At 42.5% G+C, this 22102-nt stretch overlaps 1 protein-coding gene across 2 annotated transcripts in view; it reads right to left on the reverse strand.

The window, feature by feature from the left end:
- The window catches only part of KCNMB4 (potassium calcium-activated channel subfamily M regulatory beta subunit 4), a 59455-nt gene extending 38427 nt beyond the window's left edge, over positions 1–21028 (reverse strand). For both annotated transcript variants that reach the window (XM_036301254.1, XM_036301255.1), the window contains exon 1: positions 20175–21028. In XM_036301254.1, the coding sequence (XP_036157147.1) occupies positions 20175–20510 (336 nt within the window). In that variant the 5' untranslated portion in view covers positions 20511–21028. The remainder of the gene's footprint in view (positions 1–20174) is intronic.
- Positions 21029–22102: the final 1074 nt, after the last annotated feature.

Consider the following 22102-nt stretch of genomic DNA (forward strand, 5'->3'; position numbering starts at 1 on the left):
ACAAAACACGTGATCCATTTAACTAAACAACGGGGACCGGGTTCTGTGTTAGGCATTATCTAAGATACAGAAATGGGGAGACTGGCTTTTTTCTCCAGTTTCTTTTTTGATTGCACTTGGGTAGGGAGGGTAGTATTGAAAGACATAATACAAGCATGGGTTTAGCTGATTAAATAATTTCCAAAATAAATTTGGTTAGAAAATGAATTCTTAAAACATTATCAACCGGAACATGGGTCTAATTATATTTTCATCCAAAATCCCCCGTTTTCTGAAATCCTGTAAGACATCTCTATGTCAGCTATGATTTGTAACTTTAGGGACTTTTTGACAATATAAACGTATGATCAGAAAAGCACCGTGGAATAAAAAAGTGTAACTGATCCATTTAAAAACTCCACAAAGTTTCACATCCTCACGACTTCATTAATAAGCAAGTACACACACACACACACACACACACACACACACACACACACACACTTTATGAATGTAGTGAACAAACAATACAAAATTATCTGAGAGCTAAAAAACCAAGTTCTAGGGCAGGTGGTTCCAGAACGTATCTGAAAGCTAAATGAAAATAATCCCGTGGAAGAATTTGAAGGTCAAATAAATAGAAAATGTGAAAAGCAAGCTAAGAACAGGAGAAGCTAAAAGGAGCTTTTTTGAGAGCTCTTCTGGGCTGGGCAGAAGCAGAGTGGTGCTTAGCCTAGAAGAGTGTTTGTCCACAGCCCAGGGGACTGCATGACAAAAAGACCACCTTCTGAGTCTGATTCAGTGGGGCTGGGGATCTGCATTTCAGTAACTCTCCTCCTTAGAATGACAGATTTTCAGAAATGATCATTTAAGCAACAAACCGCTCTTGACTAGTGAGTACTGGACAGAAAACAGATTAGCTATTACTCACTCCTCACCCCTTCCCTCCCTCCCTGTCCAGGAGTGTGCAGTGTAGGAATAGTAACATATTCACAAAGGGCTTTGTAGTCACAAAAGAGGAAGTGAAGATGTGGCTTTGGAGTGTTGAGATTTTTTTTCCTTTATTGATTAAGATATTACAAATGTGTCCTTATCCCCCCCCCCATTGTCCCCCATCCCCCCACTCATGCCCTCATCCCCCGGTGTCTGTATCCATTGCTTATGCTTATATGCATGCATACAAGTCCTTTGGTGGATCTCTCCCCCTTAGCCCACCCTCCTCTGCCTTCCCTCTGAGGTTTGAGCATCTGATCGATGCTTCTCTGTCTCTAGATCTATTTTTGTTCATCAGTTTATGTTGTTCACTATAATCCACAAATGAGTGAGGAGTGTTGAGATTTTTGAGAGAAGACTTCACAGATGACTTTGGATTTGTGTCTTCATGGAACTGGCTTTTCGGTGAATGACCAGGTTGGGAAGGTGACATTCCAACAAGAAATGCAATGTGCAAAGACTTTGTGTACAGATGTTCCAGAAGGACTGAGTCATCCAATGTGCTGGAGTATAGGGGGCATGGGAGACGGTGATGGAAAATGCCCTAATTATCTGAACTGCTACTCACAGAAGAGCTGTTCTTCTCCCCTTAAATGCTTCTCTGAAAAGTGGCTCACTACCTCCTGTAGAGTAATCCACCCACCCACCAGTGCTCCTTTAGTTATAACGTATTATCATGTGTTAATACTACATCTGCATTTTTTTTTTTTTGGAAATTAGTAATATTCACTTAACTTCTGGATCTGAGCAGACTGCTAAAGTTGGTGAGCGATGCAAATAAAAATGACAATGAGGTATCACCTCACACCTGTCAGAATGGCTACTATCAACAAATGATAAATGCTGGTGAGGATATAGAGAAAGGGGAACCCTAGTACACTGCTGGTGGGAATGCAGACTGGTGCAGCCATTATGAAATACAGAATGGAGTTTCCTCAAAACATTAAACATGGAACTGTCATTTTACCCAGTGATCCCACTTCTAGGAATATATCCTAAGAATCCTATAACACCAATCAGAAAGAATATATGCACCCCTATGTTCATAGCAGCACAATTCACAATAGCTTAGATCTGGAAGCAGCCCAAGTGCCCATCAGTAGATGAGTGGATAAAAAAGCTGTGGTACATTTACAGCATGGAATACTATGCAGCAGTAAAAAAGAAGGATCTCTTACCCTTTGAGACAGAATGGAGGCCCTGGAGAGTATTATGCTAAGCGAAATAAGCCAGTCAGAGGAAGACAAATATCACGTGATCTCACTCATATATGGAACCTAATGAACAAAATAAACTGTTGAACAAAATAAATCCAGAGGCATAGAAGCATGGAACAGACTGACGAATCTCAGAGGGAAAGTGGGGGAGGGTGGGTGGTTGGGAAGAGATCAACCAAAGAACTTGTATGAATATATGCGTAACCCATGGACACAGACAATAGAGTGGTAAAGGCCTGGGGCGGGGGCCAGGGACAGGATATAAGAGGTCAATGGGAGAAAAAAGGTGACATATGTAATACTTTCAACAATAAAGATTTTTTTAAAAAATCACTGAAGGTCAAAGTGTTCAACATTAGTCAGAAAATGGACATTCAATATATCACACAGGCATGGGAGATAAAGCTGGTTGACACAGAGCTCAATGGATGGAGTAGGTAGATGCCATCTCAAATCCAAGCAGTAAGTGCACCTACCACAGCACTGAGTGAGTGAAGTCCTCTGATGATTGCGCCAGAACAAAAAAGCTCCAAGCCAGCAGGGATTTCCTTCACACTGCATCCCCAGAACCTAGAGTAAAGCCTGCCACATGCGGGTTCTTGCTAAACATCTGTTTAATTAATGATTCTACAGATATTTTAAAATAATGCAAGCTGTAGCAAGTAGATATGTTCCTATCAGCCATGCAGATTAAGGAATGGAGAGTTGATATTATGATATCAGAAATGATGCTGTTGCTTCAACATTACAAATACAGTTTATGACGAAGTCCTTAACCTCTTTCCTCATCTGTGAAATTTTCCCTACTTGGTGCCTCAATGCAAATGCCAAGGTTTATTTGTTTCACAAGTACTTATCAATAGTACCTTCTTGGAACATTGTATATGTTATTTATAATCCTCAGTCTGTGAAGAAACTGAGGATCAAGAGGTTAAGTGATTGGCTTACAGGGTGTAGGCACCTCAGCCTTTTCCATGATCCCAGGCAGCCTCCGAATGCCTGCTCCGTGTGCAGCTCTGCCTTGGACACGTTACAGAAACCTAGGATTGTCCCTCAAAGGAGTCTGGAGAAAAGGCTCTTCCATCCCCTCAGCACTGTAGTAACGTAACTTGGTTGGGTGGGATGGGTAAACAAGTACAACACACGATGGTTTTCTCGAGTAGGTAGCTTCATCTTCAGTACACTGAGTGTATTATTTAATCTTTTCCCATGTGTTTCAGAGCATTTATTTTAAAGTGACATTTCTGGGTTTTCTCTCATCATAAAAGTAAGGCCATCTTTATTGGAGAAGAAAACTGGAAGCGTCTATAGAAAACAGTATGGAGGCTCCTCAAAAAATAGAGTTACCATATGACCCGGCAACCCCTCTTCTGGGTATCTTTGAAAACATTTATTCACAAAGATATGTGCACCCCCACGTTCACTGCAGCATTATTCACAGTGGCCAAGACATGGAAACAACTGGTGTCCCTCAGTAGAGAATTGGATAAAGAAGATGTGTTTCATATACACAGTGGAATACTACTCAGCCATAAAAAAGACGAAATACAGTCATCTGCAACAACATGAATGGATCTTGAAAATATCATGCTAAGCAAAATAAGTCAGACCAAAAAAAGTCAAGAACCATATGATTTCACTCATATGTGGGATATAAAACTGAAAGCAACAAATGAACAAACAAGGAAAGCAAACAAAACCTCATAGACACAGACAAACAGTATGGTGGTCACTAGAGGGAAGTGGGTGAGGGGTAGTAAAGGGTAAAGGGGTCAAATATATGCTAATGGAAGAAAATTCGACTTTGGGTGGTGGACAATACAATATACAGGTGATATATCATAAATTGTACAATTGACACCTGTATCATATCATTGACCATTATCACTCCAATAAAGTTAATTTAAAAAATAACTGGTGTGTGTATGTATATACATAATAAACACATAAGCACTTTTTTTCAAATATGGAATCATACTGTTTTGTAACCTACTTTTTTGTCATAATTCAAGAGAAACATCCTTTTTGTAAAAAATATACATGTCGCCCTAACTGGTTTGGCTCAGTGGATAGAGTGTTGGCCTGCGGACTCAAGGGTCCCAGGTTTGGTTCCGGTCAAGGGCATATACTTTGGTTGTGGGCACAACCCCAGTTAGGGGGTGTGCAGGAGGCAGCTGATCGATGTTTCTCTCTCATCAATGTTTCTAACTCTCTATCCCTCTCCTTTTCTCTCTGTAAAGAATCAATAAAATATATATTTTTTTAAAATATACATGTCAGCAATATAATTTAACACAGTATTTATCATATAAATGTATGTCTATGTCAATTCCTTCAAACAGAACCATTTTACTGACATTTAGGTTGTTTCAGATGTTTTGCAATTTTTTAAAAATATATATTTTTATTGATTTCAGAGAGGAAGATAGAGTGAGAGAGAGCTAGAAACATCAATGAATGAGAGAGAATCATTGATCGGCTGCCTCCTGCACGCCCCCCACTGGGGATTGAGCCCACAACCCAGGCACGTGCCCCTGACCGGAATCGAACGTGGAGACCCTTCAGTCCGCAGGCCGATGCTTTATCCACTGAGCCAAACCGGCCAGGGCTGTTTTGCAATTTTTAATGGTACTGCAAGTAATACATTTATAGCTACATCTTTCAATAATTCCATCATTTTTTCCTATGATATACTGCCCAAAACAGTTTTACTTTGTCGAAGGGTATGCGTATTGTACCAGGATGAATAATGTCTTCCCCCAAATGCATGTCTACTCAGAACCTCAGAATGTGACCTCATTTGAAAATAGGGTCTTCGTAGATATGATTAGTTAAGATGACATCATAGACTTGGGTGGACCCTAAAGCCAATGACTGCTGTCTTTATAAGAGATAGAAGAGGCAGATACAAGGACACAGTCGGAAGACGGCCACATGAAGGAGACAGAAATTGGAGTGATGCAGTTCCAAGGCCAGGAGTGCCAAGGCTTGCACACAGCCACCATCAGCTAGAAAGAGGCAAGGATTTTTTTCTAGAGCCTTCAGGGGAAGAATGGCCACTCTGGCATGTTGATTTTAGACTTCTATCCTTCAGAACTGTAAAAGAACAAATTTCTGTTGCTTTAAGCCACCCAGTTTATGGTACTTGGTTACAGCAGCCCTAGGAAAAATAATGTGTCTTTTTCAGGATTTTGGTATGTATTTCCAATTGCTCCCTGACAATATGCTCCCACCAGCAGTGCATGAGACTGTCCATGACCTCAGGTCCTTACCAATGTAATAACTGTCAACTGATAGGCAGGAAAAGTATCTCAATATTGTATTGATTAGTATTTCTTTGGGTATTAGTGAGATTATTCATATTTTTCATGTGCTTAGTTAGTTATAATTCTTTCACTGAACTGCCTGTTCATGCTTTTGCCTAGTCAGGGTTCTCCAGAGAAACAGAACCAACAGGATATAAATAGGTCTGTAGAAAGAGATTTATTATGAGGTACTGGCTCAGGCAATAAGGGAGGCTAAGAAGTCTCATGATCTGCTCTCTGCAAGATGGAAGCCCAGGAAAGCTGGGTGTGTAATTTTGTCTGAGCCTGGTGACCTGAGAACCAAGGAGCCAACGATGTAAATCCCAGTCCAACTCCAAAGGCCCAAGAACCAAGAGTGCCAATGTCATGCCCCGACTCAAATGGAGAGCAAATTTGCCCTTCCTCTGTCTTCTGGCTCTATGCAGGTCCTCAACAAGATTGGACAATGCCCACTCCCATTGGCAAGGGGGGATCTTCTTTACTAAGTCTACCGATGCAAAGCTAATCTCTTCCAGAAACACCCAGAAATAATGTTTTACCAGTTATCTGGGCACCCTTTAGCCCAGTCAAGTTGGCACATAGGATTAACCACCACACCTAGTGTTCTTCTGAAGAGATGGTTATTTATTGCTAAGATTTCTTCACATGTTAAGTTTTGAATCATTTCTCTACCGTGGTGCAAATATTATTCCAAATTTTCATTTTTCTTTCAATTTTAATGTTTTTAAAAATATATATGGTAGCATATATCCACATTTCATACCTTTTAGTCAAATAATACTCCTTCTATCGATATAGCCTTTATATATCCATTCATCAGTTGGTGGACATTGAAGTTGTTTCTACTTTTTGGCTATTATGAATGATGCTGCAATGAATAGTTGTGTATAAGTTTTAATTTGCACATGTGTTTTCATTTCTCTTGAGTATATACCTAAGAATGGAATTGTTGGGTCACAAAGCTACTCTACATTCAAATTTTTAAGGAACTGCCAATTGTTCTCCAAAGGGGTTGCATCTTTTACATGTTTACCAGCAATGTATGTGGGTTTCAGTTTCTCCACACTCTCACCAACACTTGTTACTGTCTTTTTTCTTCTTCTAGTCATTCTAATGGTATATTATTGCAGTTTTGAGTTGTGTTTCCCTAATGACTAATAATTTTGAACATATTTTCATGTGCTTATTGGCCAATATATGCCCTCTTCGGAAAAAATATCAATTGCCATCCTTGTTTATTTCTGAACTGGGTCATTTGCGTTTTTGTTATTGTTGTTAGTTGTAAAAGTTTGTTATATAATATCTGCAAATACTCTGTCATTCTGTGGTTGTCTTTCCACTTGTTTTTTTTTTTTTTTTGAAATTTTTTTTTTTTTGAAAATTGATTTGAGGGAGAGAGGAAAGGAGAGGGAAAGAGAGGAACATCAATCTACTCAAAACCGGAGCGTGTGCTCCGACTGGCGACATTTTGGTGCACAGGAAGACACTCAACCAGCTGAGCCACAGCAGCCAGGGCTTTCTCGCTTTCTCGATGGTGTCCTTTGAAGGACAAATGTTTTAAATTTTAAGTCCAATGATCTACTTTCCCTTTGGTTGCTTGTGTTTTTCATGCCATAGTTAAAAAACTGTCTAATTCTAAGGTATAAAGATTTACATATGTATTTACTCTAAGAGCTTTATAGTTTTAGCTCTTACATTTGGGTCTTTAATCCATATTGAGTTAATTTTTGTATATAATTTGAAGTAGAAGTCCAATGTCACTCTTCACATTTGGGTACACAGTTTTTCAAGCATCATAGGTTGAAAAACTGTGCTTACCCAGCTCTGACACCCTTGTCAAAGATCAACAAGGTAATAGAATTCATGAGCTGCTCTCCTTTAATACCTTTAAAGAAATAAGGAAAAGTAGGAAAGAAAATGGAGCTAACAGTCCATTTACAAAAGGATTCCTTAATGCCTTGTCTGAAAATTATCACATGGCTCCTTAGAACGGGCAGATTTTGGCCAAAACAACTCTAGACGCCAGTCAATATCTACCATGGAGAGCAGAATATAATGAGATCTGTGAACAACAGGCTGTGTGTGGATGTTCACTAGCCACCCCACCTGGGAGCCCTCTGGTCCGCACTCTGGCTGTACGTCCCGGGCACTATAAGACATCTTCTGAAAGATCCATGGAAAGGACTCTAGTTTATTAAGTCTTGCCTGTAGGTTGTGCATGCCTATAAATATTGTATGTAGAGTGTCTCTGTTAATTGTTGTTTTGTGTCTTTGCTGTTTGGCTTAATTTGTTTAAAAAAGGGACATACTTCATTTTGCTGGGGGCCCCAGCTATTTGTAGCAGGCTGAACACGTGGCAGGGATTGCAGGAACTTCCCAGCAGCTGCCACAAATTCTTAATCTTGGGGACCCTTCTTGCTCTCCCTCTCAAGGCATCAGCCACCAGAAACTCTTATCTATTGGAAGTTCTTGTCTGTCTGTAATGTAACTTGATTATTGATTAATGTTCTTTGCTTACTTTCTTATCTTTAGGGGACTTAGTTTGCACTTCACCATTTTATGAATATAGGGAATTCTTGGTCTCTACTGTTTGGACTTTGTGCCACTAAGAACCCATTTGCTATACTGGGTTAATGCAAAATGAGATTCTAAGGCTAATGTCCCAGTCCACCTTTTGTGAGTACTCATTCATTTACTGTAGGGTTGGGTTTTTTTTGTTTGTTTCTGTTTTTAAAATCTCTTCTCATATACAAATTTTCATATTGTTAGTCTACTCAAAAAGAGAAAAATATGGGAAATAATTATTTAAACTTCCCAAGTATTTATCCTAAAGGGCTGGAGCTACAGAAGTACCCTCGAATAGCAGAAGAAACAGCAGCAGTGAGGTGGGGGGGGAGGGGCACTCTCCTTGTTAAAAAAAAAAAAAAAAAATGGTACTTTTACACTAAAGCCATTAGAGGCCCAGGAGTTACTGCGGTCCTAAACCCCAGGGCCTGCTATCGCCTCACATACACACCCACCCTTTCTCCAGCCTCCTAAGAGTTGTCAAGGTCATGTTATCTCTGTTATGCTTCTTAAGAATATAAGTATATTTTCCATTGGCAATATAAGCCTATTTCTAAAAGTAAGGGAAAAAGAAGTTTTTCCTGTATTTGCCTAAGAAGCAAAGGCTATATATACACCGAGTAGCCAGATTATTATGACCACCCCATCAGTACAATGCAGTGAATTAATTATGCAAATAATCATAATAATAAAACCTTCAGTATTTGCTTAGGAAGTTTTCAATATTCAGTATTTTTGGAAGTGTCAATGAAATACTGATGGGGTGGTCATAATAATCTGGCTGGTCGTAATAATCTGGCCACTCAGTGTGTGTGTGTGTGTGTGTGTGTGTGTGTGTGTATAATTAAAACAATTGTTATATTAATCGGGAACTTTATTACTTTAAATAAATAAATTACTTAATACTGTTTAATAATAATAATACATAATCTTTTAGTTTAATGTATTTAACTACCTTCCCAGGGTTTGAATTTTAAGAAACTTTTCCTTGACCTAGAATTGGCCTTAGATCATTCCGATAGGCTCCAGAATGCCTCAAGTGTTTGTTTTCTCTCTCATGAAGGAAAATTTCCTACTTAAGGTACATAGGAAGCTTTGTCAGATAATAACAACTGTATTATACTTTCACTTATAGCTCTAATTGTTATTCTGGAATATTTCGCAGAAAGGACAAGATTCCATGTCATTTACATTACTCTTTGAAGTATCTGAATGTATAGAAATACTAGCAGAAAAAAATCAGAGAAACAATAATCCTATATAATAAAAGAGAAACATGCAAATTAACCATCCCTCTGCTACGATCAAGGCACGCCCACAAGCCAATGAAGAGCAAGTATGCAAATTAACCCAACTAAGATGGCAGCAGCCACGGAGCTGGAGCAAGCAGGAGGCTTGGGTTGCCCCGGCAATGGAGGAAGCCAAGCTTCCTGCCTGCCCTCAGATCCACTCAAGGCTACAATTTCAATTATAGAAGATAAATAAATCCCAGATACCTGCTTCCAGCCTGCCATGGCCTCCGCTCAAGGCAGGACCTGGAAGGCTACGAAGTTTCAATTATAGAAGATAAATAAATCCCAGGAAAAAAAAAAAAGGAAAAAAAGGAAAGGCTGGGAGCTTGGTTTGCCGGGGGGCATGGCCAGCCTGAAAACGGTCATTAGCCCCTCACCCAGTCTTGCCAGGCACCCCCGTAGGGACCCCCACCCTATACGGGGTGTGGGCAGCTTGAAAACAGCCCTCAGCCCCTCACCCAGGCTGGCCAGGCACCCCAGCAGGACCCCCACCCTGATCCGGGATACCCTTCAGGGCAAACCAGCGGCCCCCACCCATGCACCAGGCCTCTATCCTATATAATAAAAGGGTAATATGCAAATTGACCCTAACAGCAGAACAACTGGGAATGACTGGTCACTATGACACACACTGACCACCAGGGGGCAGACACTCAATGCAGGAGCTGCCCCCTAGTGGTCAGTGTGCTCCCACAGGGGGAGCTCTGCTCAGCCACAAGCCAGGCTGATGGCTGCCAGTACAGCGGTGGTGGCGGGAGCCTCTCCCGTCTCTTCAGCAGCAGTAAGGATATCCGACTGCAGCTTAGGCCTGCTCCCCGCTGGCAACTGGACATCCCCCAAGGGCTCCTGGGCTGCCAGAAGGATGTCTGACTGCTATGATGCCAGCAGGTGGACATCCCCTGATGGGTCCCAGACTGCGAGAGGGCACAGGCCAGGCTGAGGGATGCCCCCCCCCCCCCACCGAGTGCACAAATTTTTGTGCACTGGGCCTCTAGTTTTATTATAGAGCTAAATAAATAGAAAATAATTATATAGTTTTTATAACTTTTGTTAAAAGTATTGCTAATTCTTAAACTTTTTGTATATAAGGAAGCATTTTTAAAGCGATTTGGAAAATTATATATTTCCTCTCCCTACCTGTCCCTCCAAATTTAGCAATTCTTAATAAGCAGCAATACGTTTCTTTGCATGAATTCAATAAGACCTATTTTCAATAATAGCTATATTAGCCAAGATAAAAACTGACAATTGTTGAGTGCTCATTCATTTATAGCAGCCATGCCTTTGCTACCTTTTGCAGGACTTGGTCCATCCAGCATTCCACAGGAATCCCCCACAATCCACAGGGACAGGCCATTGTTGAGCGTGTCCACTCAATATTAAAGAGCATGCTAGTAAAACAAAAAAGGGAGAATATGGGACTAAAGGACCCAGCTATGATGCTATCCAAAGCACTCTTTACCCTTAATTTTTTGAATTTGAATGATCGCTTTTTATCCCCCATAGGGCATCACTTTACTTCTTTAGCACCAGCTCAGACACCACAGGTCTTGTGGCAAGACGTGGACACTAATAACTGGATGGGACCCAATGAATTATTAACATGTTGGAGAGGCTATGCGTGTGTTTCTACCCCACAGGGCCACTGTGGATTCCAGCTCATTGGATTAAACTCTATCATGGCATGGCATGGTGATTACCAGAACCCCTCCAGTCACTATAGTATAACTTTTACTAATAATCTTTCTGACAATGGCCTGATTTATACCACTCAACCCTATGTCTTTGTTACGGGCCCCAATCTACTAGTAAACCATAGTTCATCTTTTCTAGTACAGGTTAGAGAAGGAGCTAATTTTGCATCCTGTATTACCACCCAGAATATTACTTCATTGAACATCAACACAATTATGGTACTTAGGAGACAAGCAGAAATCCTAATACCTGTTAATCTCACCAGGAAATGGCAAGGCTCATCAGCTATTGAAGTCTTAGAAAGAGCATTGAGCCAATTGTGGCCCAAAAGATTTTTAGGAATGCTCATTGCAGCCATCATCTCGGCTGTTATTATCACCAGCATTGTCACAGTGGTCCTTTCTGAGTCTGTGCAGACTGCCACACTGTAGACAATATGGCCTATAAAGTAACTAGGGAATTCACTATACAACAGCACATAAAAAAAATATTAGCTAGACTACAGGCAATAGAGGCAGCCATTGAATATCTGGGGGAAAGACAGGACGCCATGGCATACAGGCAAGTGCTTACTTGCGATTAGGAGCATAAGCACATATGTGTCACCCCTTTAAAATGGAACAATAGTCACCAGCAGTGGATTGATGTTAAAAAGCATCTATGGGGAGTCTTTCATGATAACCTTACTGAAGAAGTAAACATGTTGCAAAGGCAAATTAGAGAGTCCCTACTTGCTATCAATGAACATGAAAAACAGACTACTGCTTGGAATATGGTCAAGAGGCATTTGGAGTGGATAGACCCCACCACATGGTTTCCTAGAATCAATTGGTATTTGATCGGACCCATTGCTGTTATTGTAATTCTCTTTGTTTTTCTTAGTCTACAAAATCAGAACTCCAGCAGTGAACACGCTTTGCAGACCCCGACATTCCAAAGCAGAAAGTATGAAGCCTCCCTTTGTCTTCTGCAGCCAGCATAACAAAAAGGGGGAGATGTGGGGAAGCACAGGACTTGGTTGGAAAGTCTATAGGGAGGATTCTCTGAAAGGTCAGGAGCCTTTTGGGGGACTTTGTCAAAGGCGGCAGCCCCTGCCTTGACTTTTCCAAAGAAGTCCAAGCCCCCAGGTGTTTTACTATAATCTCAAGGTTTAGTCTTTAGACACAACCTTGTAGAAGCATGTGCTATCTCAAGGATACTTACCCTGTTGATAATATCTAGAGGTTAATTTTAGTTCAAGCTGTTGCTACAATAAAAGCCTAAGAAGGCAAGCGAATGGGGCTGTTTGGTTCCGATAGCCAAGCAGTCCCTTAGCCCTATCTTTCACACAAACATGTGTTAGAGTAATCATTCATCTGTCGCTCAGGGTCTGCTGGTCAGTCCCAGCAGGAGATCAGTGAAAAGATATAGTGATAAAGCAAATAATAATGGCCTTGACTAGGACGGTGACAGTGAAATTTTTAAAAAGTATTAATATCAGTGAATCATGGTCTCATTGATAGAAACAAAAGATTACAGAATAGAAGCAGGTTTTGGAGAGATAAAGATGAATTTGGTTGACATTTTTATCCTTGAAATAGAGAAAACATAAGGTAATTATGATTGAATCAAATATTTAGCTTTCACTAAGCACTACTGTCTGTTTTTCTGTTCTCAATAACTATTTTAAAATAATGTTGTCCTGATATAAACAATTACATAAACATTAGAGGCCCAATGCATGAAATTCGTGTAAGAGTAGGCCTTCACAGTCCCGGCTGCCTCAGCCTCCACAGTGCCAGTTGTTCCGAACAGCAGAACAACTGTCCAGGGAGGTCATCTGGACAGTTGTTCTGCTGTTCGGACATTCGGGCGATTTGCATATTATACTTTTATTATTATAGATATTCATTACAAAAGAAAAGTTGGATTAAACTTCTAGGATTTAGGATTTAACTTTCTCAATATATGCTGCTATGATATAGTTACATTATAACTAGTCAAGTGTCCATTTGGTCCACTGCATCAGTTAGACAGATGAACGGTTTAGAAGAATTAAATGAGTGGATAATCCTTCACATGTGCATCACTATGCGAAGACCTTCTAGTGGCCCAACCTACTATATTCTGCTACTCAACAAAGCAATTACATAAATGAATGTATTTGAATTAGTTTATTTACAAATATGGCCACAAATTAAATAATTTAATAAACACATGGTTTTAAATTAATAACAGTGGTTATTATTTTTAGGTTTATTTCTTTATTAATGTTTTGAAATCTTTATTGTTGAAAGTATTACAGATGTCCTCTTTTTTCCACCATTGACCCCCTCCAACTCACCCCCATCCCCTACCCCAGGCCTTCAACACCCTATTGTCTGTGCCCATGGGTTATACACATATGCATACAAGGTCTGTGGTTGATTACCTCTTAAAAGAAAAGAAGAGGATATTACTACCACTCAAAAAGCACAAATTTTTACACATTGATTTGTGTGCTAGAGAATCCTAAGTCTCTGCATGAGAAATAATTAGAAACATGTAATATTAAAAACCATTCTGTTCAGTATTTTACTGACTGATTATAGTAAATGAAATATATAAATGTACTGTTTATTTAGAAACACAACTGAATATGAAAGTCTGCTAAGGACTGAAAAAAAATTTTAAACCCAAGGTAAATAAACCTTGACATCTTCTTTCATAAATGAGTGCCAAAACCATTTTAATTATACAAAATGTATCAATGACTTTAAAAAGTTTTATAACACTGAGGCAAGCTTATGATAAAATAAATGCATTTTTTCCCCAACATCACAAATCTCTTTTGCAAAAGTAAAAAGTGTCTGGTTAGTGTTTTAAATACATAATTTGAAGGGATGTTACAACTAATTGAGACCTTCATAAATGACATCCACAAATGGAGGTCAGAGAGGGATCATGGTAAGTAATCTCGGACAGGAAGATCCCAACAGCCTGCAAATTAGATTGTTTCTAAAGAGCCATATATAGATGGATTATTAATATGTTCTGACCAAGTCTTTAAATATCTAATCATATTACTTACTCTAAATCTTCCTTGGCCTCTCTATTCATTTCTTATTGCTGCTGTAACAAATTTAGCGTCTTAAAACAATACAGATTTATTATGTTACAATTCTGGAGGTCAGAATTCAGAAGTGGATCTCACTGAGCTAAAATCAACAGCAGCTGGACTGCATTCTTTTCTGGGGACTCCAGGGAAAATCCATATCCTTGCCTCTCCCCACCACCATCACCACCACCACTTCCTGAGAAAAGAAAGCTGCCTGCATTCCTGGCTCATGGCCCCCTTCTGTACTCAAAACTAGCAATGGCTGGGTGAGTCGTTCTCAAATTGCATGTCTCTTTTCTTGAACATTTAAGGAACCTTTGTGATTATACCAGGATAATCTTAATTTAATGTCAACTGATTAGCAACCTTAACTCCATCTGCAACATTAATCCCCTTTGCCATCTTATCTAATAAAGAGGGAATGTGCAAATTGACCATCACGCCATAACGGTCAAGATGGCTGTGCCCACAGTGGAGGCGGGGATTCCGTAACACAAGATGGCTGCACCCACAGCAGAGACTGAGTTCCTATAATGAGCCTTAATGAGCAATCAGCAGGGATCTGAGGCTGCGTGGTGCTGGGCCGAGATAGAGGACCTGAGGCTGTGCCCCACACCTGGTGGGGCTTGACAGGGGACCTCAGGCCACGCCCCCTGCCCTGGTGCTGGGCCAGGTGACCTGAGGCTGCACCCTCCACCCAGTGGGGCTTGGTGGGGGTGGGGCTGGCCGGGTCTGGATCTAGCCCAATGGGGGTGGGGTCGGCCGGGTCTGGTTCTCACCCGATTTCAAGGAGCACGTGGTGGGCAGGGACTTGACTCTGGTTCCTGTGGCACGCCCTAGACTCTGACAGGAGGAAGATTTTCATATACATTTTAATAATTTTCTTTCATCTCTTGACACTTCTATTATAGAGAAAGGGCATACAGCAATATTAAAATATTTCCTCTAATTAATCCCCTTTTAATGTGCATGAATTTCATGCACTGGGTCACTAGTCTATATATATAAAAGCCTAAGCCAGCGGTTCTCAACCTGTGGGTCACGACCCCTTTGGGGGTCAAACGACCCTTTCACAGGGGTCTCCTAAGACCATCGGAAAACACATATATAATTACATATTGTTTTTTTTGATTAATCACTATGCTTTAATTATGTTCAATTTGTAACAATGAAATTGGGGGTCACCACAACATGAGGAACTGTATTAAAGGGTCGCGGAATTAGGGAGGTTGAGAACCACTGACCTAAGCGAACGTTTGACCATTTGACCAGTAGCTATGACACGCACTGACCACCAGGGGGTAGATGCTTAACCCACAGGCATGGAAACATGAAACAGATTAATGAATCTCAGAGGGATGGGGGGAGGGGGAGGGCAGGAAGAGATTAACCAAAGATTCTATATGCATACTAGAGGCCCAGTGCACAGAGTTGTGCACCGGTGGGGTTTCTTGGCCTGGCCTGTGGGGATCGGGCTGAAACCAGCAGTCCAACATCCCCCAAGGGGTCCCAGATTGCCAGGCCGAGGGACCCCACCAGTGCACAAATCCATGCACTGGGATTCTAATGTAATATAAGATATTCACAGGTTCTGGGGATTAGGATATAGACATCTTGGGCAGGGAGAGGGGGGGAATATTATTCTTTCTACCATGGTTTCCCCATGTCTGACCATCCTAGCTCTTAAGGTCTTCTTCACTACTGATCCCAATATACTCTCCTGCCTTACCCCCAATACTCTGCTCTTTGTAGCCTCAGTTCCAGCCACACCAGTCTATCTGCTGATCCCCCAAAACACCCCATCCTGGAAGAGCTCCACAGCTGTACTCCTGGCATTTTCTCTTCCTGATGTTCTCCTTCATACCTTGCCACCTTTCCTCCCAAGATGAAAATTCCATTCATTCTCAAAATTGTGGCAGATGTTTTATTTTCCATAAAGCTTTACCCCTAACCTTTCTTCTCTAGATGTTTGTATCATATCAGAGAGAGAAAAAAACTCAAAGCAAAAATGAAACATAGCTTCTAATCACCCACTTTCTCTTGTTCTACATATAGGAGGCCGGTTTTAAAAATTCATCATTTCTTTGCCACCCAATGTATATGTTGATGCAAAAGCAAACGTCTGGAATTGCCAAAGTTTATTTCATTTATATTTAACCAATTTAAAATTATCATTTTAAATTTCCACACTACAATTGATCCTTGAACAACATGGGATTAGGGACACCAACATTCCACACAGTCGAAAATTCATATACAATAGTTGACTCCCCCCAAACTTTACTAATAGTCTACAGTAGACCAGAAGTCTTAGCAGTAACATCAACAGTTGATTAACAGATACTGTTTATGTTACTCTATGTTATATGTATTATATACTGTATTCTTGCAAGAGAGTAAGAGAAAACAAAATGTTATTAAGAAAAATCATAATGAAGAAAAATACATTTACTGTATTACTGAAAAAATCCATGTATAAGTGGACCCATGAATTTCAAACCCATGTAGTTCAAGGGTCAAGTATAATTTTAAGTAACTTTCTTGTCCTTCAGAATTTCCTTGAGTCCCTCCTTTTATACCAGCTCTCTCTATTCATTCAGTAGCACCGGTAATATCTTTTGACCTAAAAACACAATCATTAATCATGATGAATCCTTTTGGTTCTTATTTTACTTTTCTTGCAAAATAGAGGAGTACATTTTATAAGCCAGTGGCTTTGACGCTGTCTACACATTAAAATCACTTCCAGAACTGTTTAATAAACATTCATGCCCAGGCCCATCCAAGACCAAGTCTGAATTTCTGAGGGCTGGACCCAGTGAGAGTTTTTTTAAAGTTCCCCCAGTGATTCTAATGTGCAGTTATAGTTGAGAATCAAAATCCTTGGCACACACAAGTCACAAAGAAGTAATGCAGCGGTGGAATAGTAGCAAGCGGGAGCTGATCCCAAATTTGGATTTTAATAGAATTAACTCTCTCAGATCAGATATTGCCCTGTATATAATTAGTTGACTTTAATACTGTATTACATGACTGGATACAGTGATCACTTTAGATAATAAGAATATGATTCAAAACATAAACAAGTTGAACAAGACTTGAAGATATTTTAAATAAATTATTAGTCAAAAGTCAAATTTATTCATACCATCTTCTTTAGTACTCTATGGCTTAAGAAGTTATATATTTGCAATATTTTTCTCTTTCCCTGCCTTTTACTGTAATTAAGACAACAAATTGAAAGGAAGGGGACAGTCCTTGTTCTCTTTTTTCTAAGAAGTGATTTCCTACATGATTTCTTGTGGCAGTGGATCATGAAGACGAGAATGTGGGGTGAGTAGGATTCATGGCACTGTAGGGAACCCAGACATTGCAGACAAAGGGAGTGGGTGGGAACGAGGCCTTCAATAAAGTGGTAAGGTGAGGCAAAAACAGTGATGTAGGCAGCCAAAATGCAAGGGCAATGAGCAATGGGTCTTGCCTGATAACAAGGGCACTGTGGAAACATTCTGCTTATGACTCTGGCACAATATTTCAGTTACATTGAATTTTTCCATTACTAACTGCTTATGAGAATTTCCAAACTGAGCATTTAATTGCCCCAAAATAGAAAGATGAGAATAAAAGAACGTATGTTCTATAAATGCTACAAAGCAGTCATAATTTGGATAGATATACACTGATTTGGCTGAGGAAACTTCGACTAAATAACTGGGATGTTGTTCATTATTTTCTGTAATAGAAATAGATGGTCCTCGAGTTCTGTCATTTCTTGAATAACTTTATACCATGTTATTTTGTTCAGATACTTCTTCAAAACAATGGTTGTTGCTAGGATCTGAACTAGCACTGGAAGAAAATAGATTATTTGTAACAAAAAAAAGATAGGGGAAATTGTAGTATTACATAAAGCATTATGACTACTTCCAAATGATTTTAAAATCTATGCCCTAATGATCCCAATTTACTTTTTCTGCCCGATGCTTCAAAATTGCATGGAAATTGGGAAGCAGTCTTTTTGAAGTAAATTCTAACTTTTCAATGTCTTGATTAAATATTAGCCATTTGCTCATTTATATGCATGTATTTTATTAGTGACTGAACCACTATGTTAAACCAATTAGCAATGTTTCATCAATTTTAACAACACCTCCTAAATGATACACTACGATATAATTTCTAAATCACTATTACCGCTTGGCAACTTTCTTTTATATTAATGGTTAAATCTTTTTTTAAAAGGTGAGGTTTCTAAAACCCTGATATTTCTTTTGAAATTCCTGAGCATTAAGCAGATTAACTTGCATTTGTCTTTGAAACATTGCTTCTTCAAGACTTTGAACACTATGCTCTTATCTAAATTCTGTATGTCCATGTTTGTTTATATGTCCTCTTCATTTTTAAGGTTAATGAATATACATTTGTCAGCAGGGCCATCTTTTTTTAAGAGGAGTGGTATTTTTTTAAAAAGGTACTCCTTTGTAAAAATGTCCCAAATTCAAGAATTTACTGTTTAGAAAACAAGACCAGAGGTTTTGCCCCAGAGAAATCATAAGCTTATGTTAAATACTTAAAAAACATTGATATATGCTTTTTCTTCTTTTGGATGGATAGAATTGTATCTTGTCACATTTAACAAAGTTTTCCTGCGTACACAAGATTTACTCCCTTTTGGACTAGCTTCCTCCTTGATCTTCAAGCATTGCCCTCGAAGACTGAAAATGTCAGTAACCTTAAAAGAAGACACCCATCTTCACTTTGATAGTTAAGCAACAAGAATATTTAAAGAGACCAAGAGAAGAAGAAGAAGAAAGAAAATCCTTCTTGCAGAAGCAGGTGTACTACAAAGCTCAATTAGTTCACAGACTGAGGACACAGCTTTTTATAAGTTTTTCTCCACTGGGAACAGTTTTTTGAGTTTTCCTCTCTCTGCTCTCCATCCCTCGAGTCCTAACTAGGTTTTCTCTTTTTTGCTTGTAAGAAGGAAAAAAGTGGCCAGGAAAGGAGTATTTGGTGTACTTACCGACGGTTTTCTATTTTCAGTAAATTTTACCATTCTCCAAATGGCTTCCAAATGTCCCTAGACACAGAATCACTAGGCTCCCTCTAGATCAGCGGTTCTCAACCTGTGGGTCGTGACCCCTTTGGGGGTCGAACGACCCTTTCACAGGGGTCGCCTAAGACCATCAGAAAACACATATATAATTACATATTGTTTTTGTGATTAATCACTATGCTTTAATTATGTTCAATTTGTAACAGTGAAAATACATCCTGCATATCGGATATTTACATTACGATTCATAACAGTAGCAAAATTAGTTATGAAGTAGCAACGAAAATATTTTTATGGTTGGGGGTCACCACGACATGAGGAACTGTATTAAAGGGTTGTGGCATTAGGAAGGTTGAGAACCACTGCTCTAGATCTTTTTGGGAATCTATTTCATGAAAACTTGGAGTCCTCTGTACCCAAAGGACCTATGCAGAATTTCACATTTGATCCTGTATCATTTATCAACCCTCAAGAGCTCACCTGTGGACCCCAAGTTAAAATGTTTGTCTAGCGTTAAAAGGCAAGGAGCCCTCTAACACCTTTCAAGGGGCGCAAATACCTCCTCCGCCTTGCAAGGCGAGTTCTTTCAGTGGCCAGTGGGAGCTCGGACTTTGACCGGAGTAGGTGGATCCCTGCTACCCACTGACTGGCCCGGATCGGAGGAAAAGTTAAGTTTCCGCTCCTTACATTTCTCCAAAGCCCATCCTGTATGCGCCGGACCCGACCTGGGCCAAGGCCTCCAAATCTGAGACCAGGCAACACAAGTGCGTCAAGAAAGCCCCAGGGCACCGCGGGTCGCCGCACGCAAACCCACCTAAAGCACCGGCCCGGGCTCCCCGACGTACTTGCCGCAGGTTTCAGCACAGCCTCGGAAGCCTGGTCTCCTCCCAGCCACCCGCGCGCACTCCGAGCCCAGCCCGCGCGGGGTCCGCCGCGGAGGCTCCCCAAACCCCAAGACCTCTGCGGGAGCGAGGCATCCTTCGCGGGGGTCCTTACCTTGGGGTTGGTCAGGAGCTGGTGCTCGTCGCTGTGCAGCAGCGCCCTGGAGTTGGACTCGGAGTTGTTCACGTAGACCTGGACGCAGGGGTACTGCGCGGTGCCCCTGCAGTCGGCGCCACAGGTGAAGGTGCACTCGAACACCTCGCCGATCTGCTGCACCGACAGCACCGTGCAGTTGGCCGCCGTGGCTTGCAGATCCTGCAGCGCGGGACTGAGCCAGCAGAAGCCGAAGATGAAGAGCGACACGACGCCGGAGATGATGAGAAACAAGCCGAGCCGGATGCTCTTGTCCTCGGCTTCCGTGTACTCGTAAGCCACCCGGAGCTTCGCCATCGCCCCCAACTCCCGGCGGCTGGCGCGCTCCCCCCCCCCCCCCCCCCGGCGCCGAGCCCGACCGCCTCGGGCGGGAGGAGCCGCCGCCGCCGCCGCCGCCGCCGCCGCGCGACAGCAGGGGAGTGGGCGGCCAGAGGGAGCGCGCGAGAACAAAGGGGCCGAGGCCGGCGACGCCCCCGGAGGCGGCAGCGCCTCCACTTGCGGCCCCGCTGCCGCCGGTGCCCCGGAGGCTCGCGCTGCTGCCGCGGCTCAGAGCCTCCTGCACCCTCGGGCGCGGGGAGCGCACCGGCGGCTCCGGCCTCCAGCGCCCCCTGCCAGCCTCCGCCCGCGCGCTCTCCCGGCCTCCCCCGCCCCGCCTCCTCGCGCCCGGAGTCTCCCCGTCTTCATCGCTCGCCTGCCGCTGCTCCGCGACTCGCCGGGCGAGCGGCCCCGGGGGCAGGAGCGGCGGGGTCGGAGTGAGCTGAGGGGACACCCCCGAACCGGAGGCTTCTCCGCCCAGCCGCTCCCTCCGCGGACCCCGCCCTCCCGCCCCGCCCCGCCCCGCTCGGGGCGTCTCCCGTGGGCCCGGGGCGGCGAGCGCGGGGGATAGCGGCTGGTGACTGGGTCCTCGTTCAGTTCCCTTGGAGGGACGTCCGAGATGAGAGCTTAGGTACGATCAATGTAGCCTAACTGGAGTGAAAGTTAAAAAAAAAAAAGAAAGAAAGAAAGAAAGAAAAGAGGAGAAGGAGGAGGCGTAGCGCCTGCAGAGCGGCGGGAATCTTGAACCCGTATGAGGACTGGTCAGCAGCAGGGAGAGTGAGCAGCGGGCGCTCCCGGGAAACCGGCGGCTGGAAGCGGGGCTGGGGCGCCCGGGAGGAATCCTGCCACAGTTCCCACGCTCCTGGCGGGCACGCGGCGGGGCCGGGGGCGTGACCCCGCCGCTGGCCTCCTCCCGCCCTTCTACCCCTTCGGCGAGCGCGGTATAGGTCTGGCCGCAAGGCAGCATATGGGAGTGAACGAGGCCGGGTCAGGCGGGGTTTGCCGTGCAGACAACGCGCGTGGGGGGGGGGGGGGGGTTCGACTGGTAAGACCAAGGACCCTCGCTGTCTGGCTCCTGGGTGACTTCGCAGCAACTTGTTTCTGCTGGTCGACCCCAACTCGACTTGCCCCGCGGCTGGGACTGGCTGAGTAGGGGGCGAAGGAAAGCGGAGGAGAAGCTTGCAGCCCTGGAAGGAGACACTGCTTTCTCCGTTAGCACCGTCCCCTCGTCCGGGACTCCCGAGAACAGAATCCTTTCTGTTCAGTTTCCTCCGAGGAGTCCTGCCACGCTGGGCCCGCCCGGGATTGTAGACGGGCTTCCCAGGGGCGCTGCGCAAGGCAGACCCATTCTGGGACAGGTACTGTTCCCAGAGCTGCGCCCTGCTCACTCAATTCTGCCCGTTGCTCCGCCACCCCCACCTTCCCGTGCCTTCTTCCTTCAGCCACTATTCATGACTTCTCTTTTGAGTTAAGATTAATTTTTCAAACCACATTCTATCATAATATCAAACTCGAGAACGTCTTCGACTTTTTTTAGGTAATCAGAACGTTCATTTCTTTGCCAAATATGTAAA

The sequence above is a fragment of the Myotis myotis genome, unplaced genomic scaffold (genome assembly GCF_014108235.1).
Source record: "Myotis myotis isolate mMyoMyo1 unplaced genomic scaffold, mMyoMyo1.p scaffold_m19_p_3, whole genome shotgun sequence".
NCBI lineage: Eukaryota > Metazoa > Chordata > Mammalia > Chiroptera > Vespertilionidae > Myotis > Myotis myotis.